Below are 4,828 nucleotides of genomic sequence, written 5' to 3' on the forward strand. Positions count from 1 at the left end.
ATTCTCCTTTCATGGGGTTTTTCATGATTTGGTGTATTGTGAATATCTGGTCGATGGCGGACTTTCCAGGTCTAAAGACCCACTGATAAGGTCCAATCAGTTGGTTGATGGTGGGTTACAGCCGTTCACACAATACGCTCGCTAGAGCTTTATAGGCGATATTGAGAAGACTGATTCCGCGATAACTGGTACAGATTGTAGGATCAGTCTTCTTATGGATTGGGCAGAGCACACTTAAATTCGAATCGGCAGGTATTTTTAAAGGGCGGGTCCAAAGCGCACAACCAGTTATCCTGGCACACTTCGCCGAAGTATAAAGCCACTCCCAAAAAAATCAAACGTACATTAAACTTACCATTGCTTAATGTCAAACATACTCTACAAACTCTCGCATACTAGAAATACAGTTTCGTGTGTTGAAACTTGCGCCGGGAATAGCGGTACTTTTAACTGTATCATTTAAGCTGCGGCGTGAGTTCTCTGTATGTGTTTTTTTTCTTTTGCATTAAGCTGGGCACAGGCGGAAAACTAATCCAGGTAAGCGGTTGAAATTTCAACAGATTCATGCGTGTGTGGCGCAGTGTGCAAACCGATCGAGAATTGACAAACCTTTTGGTCAACTTGCAATCGGTTGCGTTCGCCACACAGAGTTTTCCTTTGGGTTTTGCGATTGGTTGCGTGTGTGCGACCCGAACTTGACGATTTTTCTCATTTTTTTTGAAAATTTTTAATGTGCACGTGAGCGGACAGTTGGGGGACCGAAAAAAGCGAATTTTCCAAAATTTTTTCTGAGAAGGTCTTTAAATTGATTGATTTAAAAATATTATGTTATCTTTTAGCTATATTTGAAGACTTAGCATTAGTAAAAATATTTATTTGGAAAGATGTTACAACTGCTCTCCGGCAGCTCCTCTCAAAAACGACGTTTTGCGGAGACCACTATATCTCTGAACTGGATCCTCTGAAATCAAAAAACCAAATAGTTTTCGCTAAAGTAATGTTAAATCTAGTACCTAATCGAAGGAGAAAGCAAAATAAATTTTTTTCACAAATTGGCGGTTTCTAAAAAAAAACGATTTTTGATCAAAATTTCGGCCTTAACACTTATAACGAAACATGATTTTTGTGACACTAAGCGAAACATAAGGTAATTTTGACCGAAATCGTTACTTTTTATGTTTTTTTTATTGTTATGTTTTTTTTTCAGTTAAAATGAGGTAAATAATAAGGTACTACAATAATTATTAAGCATTTACAATCAAAAAAAGTTTTTATTTTACATAATTGACATGTCAATCATTAAAAAAAACATGAAACTGAAATTAACGAAACCTATAAAGCTTGAATACAAATTATAAATTGAAGCATATTGTAGAAACTCAGTCTAATCATGTGAACGACATAACATTTTTACATATTACTGTACTTTACTCACTTTTCAACAAATCTTTCACAAAGCGGCACATTCAAAGCAGGACCGGATTTGACAGCTACCGCAGATTGGCACATTGCATCTGAAGCACTTGTGTTGTGTCTTCCTGTCACTGCTTGGCGGACATTTCCCACAGGTTTTCCGCTTCTCCAATCGGTCGGTAAGAGCACCTGCAGCTGGTAGAGGATCTGGATTATCACCGAGGATCTTCTTGATGTCAACAGTCAAGTCCCGTGGAAGATTTACCACACCTTCAAGCCTCTTCTGAAGATGCGGAACAATCAGCTCATGGGCTAAACGCTTTGTGAACTCAAATCTGGTTGTCATCTGAGTGCCGGAGTAGCTCATATACACAATGAAACTGTTGACATTGGCAATGTTCACTAGGCGATAAAACATTGCAAGCGGCCATCTTCTAGTTTTTCGGCTGGAAGTAAACACTGCACACTTCATGTCCAGTACATCTACCCCTGACTTTGTTTCATTGTAGAAACTAATCACCTCAGGTTTCTTCTTGTTCTGATTTGTTTCAATGGAATGGTGAAACGTAGATATGAGACAAACTGATCTGTTCTGTTTTGGCACAAAAGATAAGAGTGTCATTTCTCCTCGAAAGCCATACAGTGTAGAGGCAGCAGGCCGTCTTCGACAGGCTTGAAACTCTTCAGGGATAGTTCTTTTGTCCTTTCTGACAGTGCCCACGTATGTCAGTTTCATTTTTCCAAGTTGCTCCACACCATCCAACGAGGTAAACCAATTATCGGCGGTAACATTGCGTTTGCTGCCTTCAATAACTTTACATAATCTTGTAAGAGATTGAACAGCTACCGGCATCTCTTGTTCCTTTTCACTCAATCCTTCGCCATCGCTGTTTTTACCAGTATAGATGTAGGCATTCACTAGATATGACGTCTTGGCGTCTGTCAGACACATCACCTTTATGCCATATTTTTTAGGTTTTTTAGGCATGTAGACTCGGAATGCACAACGCCCTCGGAAGGGAACCAACATCTCATCTACTGTTACAAACTCAGATGGGCTGTAAGCTGCCTGGCTATTTGAAATGATTTTGTAAAATATTTCGGAAATAGCAGCAGCTTTATCATCATTTCTTCTTTGGGCACGTGTTTGTGCATCATCAAATCGCAACGATCCCATGAGTATCTCATAGCGCTTTTCAGACATCGTCGCACGAAATATTGGGCGACTGCATTCATCTTTAGTGAAAAGGGATTCCATTTTCTCATCATTTGATCTAAGAACCGATGCCAGTAGTAGCAAGCCAATGAGAGCTTGAATTTCTTCCATGTCAGTGTCTCGGTAGTTGCTTTGATTAGTATTTGCTGAAAGATTCAACCGAACACTTGCCAACTTGATGTTAGTATGTGTAACTATTTTCGAAATGATATCGTCATCAAAAAATAGTTTCCAGACTTCTTTCTTTTCAGGATTGTTGCCTAAAGATCTTGCAGTTGGTCTCATTGCTGGTAGTCTAGTCAAAATAATATTTCTGGCTGGAGTTCGTAAATTTCTTGGAGGTGGGTCACTTTTCCATGCATTTGGAGGCCCGGTTTCATTTTTTTTCATTCGCTCCAAAAAGTACTCAGGAAGATGATCAATTCCTTCAGCAACTGCATTTATTATGTTGTCCACATTATTATGTAGATTCACAATATCATCTTCTTCACTTTCTGAAGAACTAGGTGTTCCTGGTATGACTTGGTCCTCGTGGTCTGAGATGACAAAGTCCGGATCGGCATCTGAATCGTCGATCACGCTGAAATCACTATCGTTATCACTGTCTGCATTAGCCATCAACCTTTGAATCCGATCACCAAAGTCCGGGTCAGTAGGCCGTACACTTCTACTGAAATCACGACTAGCCATTTTATGATAAAAGTGTGAAATGTTACAGTTTATAACTAAAAAAGTATAGTCACCAGCGGGTAAGCGAAACACACGGTAAATCTGACCGACCGAAATCGAACTTGGGATGTGCACAAGACAATAGCGTCACGCCAACTAAATGAAAACCTGTTCAGTGGCGATGGTAGGGGGAGGGAGGAAGGTAGGAGGAGGGGCAGCTGTCAAGGTCAAGCAGTTTAGCCACTATTCCAGCACGAAATTCACTATCGGTCATTTTGACCGATGTTTCGTTATGAGTGTTAAATTGTTAAAAAAACATATTTATAGGTGAGAAAAAATCTTCTATTAATTACTGAAAAATATATTTAAGAAGCTCGGGTTAAAATTTGAGACTAATCGGTTCAGCCGTTTTCGAATAATGTTGGTCACCGACTTTGAAAACACCATTTTGAGGCTAACGCGTTTAAAGTTTGAAAAGCACTTTACATACTGTAATTTGTTTTGTTTTGCGTGTAACCTCGAAAATATTCGACGAAACGATATTAAGTTTTCTGTGTGTATTCTTAAGTACATGTACATAAGAAATAAAAAATAAAAAAAACCGATTTTTTGAAAATTCGAACTGCATATAACCCCTTAAGCAAAACATTTATTAAGGCAAGCCCATAGTTGTTGTTTTTGTTGTTGTTGTTGTAGCAGTAATAAAGGGTTTTCCAATAAGAGGTGTTATTCTGATAAAAGATCAATGGTTTCGTTGATTGTGTGGCACGTAGCACCGTCTTGTTGAAAATAAACGTTGTCCAGACCAATACCATCCAATTCCGGCCATAAAAAATCGTTAATCATCTCTCGATAGCGCAATCCATTCACCGTAACTGTTCTCCAGCTTCATTTTCGAAAAAGTAAGGTCCAATGACTCTGCCGGGCCATAAACCGCACCAGTCATACGTTGAGGATAGAAAGGCTTTTAACAATTTTCTGAGCCACAGATCCGAAAATTTTGCTTGTTGAGTCACCGAGGTGGAAATGGCCCTCGTCACTCCAGATAAATTTTTGATGGAATTCCGGATCATTTTCATGCATTTGGAGAAATGGACAAACCTGGGATTTCTTTAACACTTTCGGCTACAACAGAAGTATTTTCGACTGTTATTGAGCTACGTGCACGAGTTTAACCTGCTACAATATCCAGAACGTAATTGTGTCACTGTTACGCGGGTCGTATGGGGAAGCTGAAGCCCTTTATTTTCTGTAGTTGGTGGTTGGACTCCGATTAGGGCGGTCGGCAGACGGAAGGAGTTGGCGGTCTCCCGATGAATGTCGTTTATTGTCTGTTTAAACACTGTCTGGCCTAGTAAATGGCTATTCGTTTTGTCCTGTATCTCGTCGGCGTGGTTTAATAGGTGTCTCCTGACGTGCCTAGAAGGCGGCTCTGGCTTAAGCATGTGTCTGCAAGGTTTAACCTGCAATAGCACTCTAATAGGAACTGCTTACTGAGCAGTTTATAGGTGGTAAAAGGGTCGCCGTGGA

The 4,828-nt window shown here is 39.9% G+C and overlaps 1 protein-coding gene across 1 annotated transcript; it reads right to left on the bottom strand.

The window, feature by feature from the left end:
* Window positions 1-1,450: 1,450 nt before the first annotated feature.
* Window positions 1,451-3,319, bottom strand: LOC128870096 (piggyBac transposable element-derived protein 3-like). The gene has a single exon (XM_054112696.1). The coding sequence runs from the start codon at window positions 3,317-3,319 to the stop codon at window positions 1,451-1,453; it is 1,869 nt and encodes a 622-aa protein (XP_053968671.1).
* Between the last annotated feature and the right edge of the window lie 1,509 nt (window positions 3,320-4,828).

This window comes from Anastrepha ludens, chromosome X (assembly GCF_028408465.1).
Source record: "Anastrepha ludens isolate Willacy chromosome X, idAnaLude1.1, whole genome shotgun sequence".
Taxonomy (NCBI): domain Eukaryota; kingdom Metazoa; phylum Arthropoda; class Insecta; order Diptera; family Tephritidae; genus Anastrepha; species Anastrepha ludens.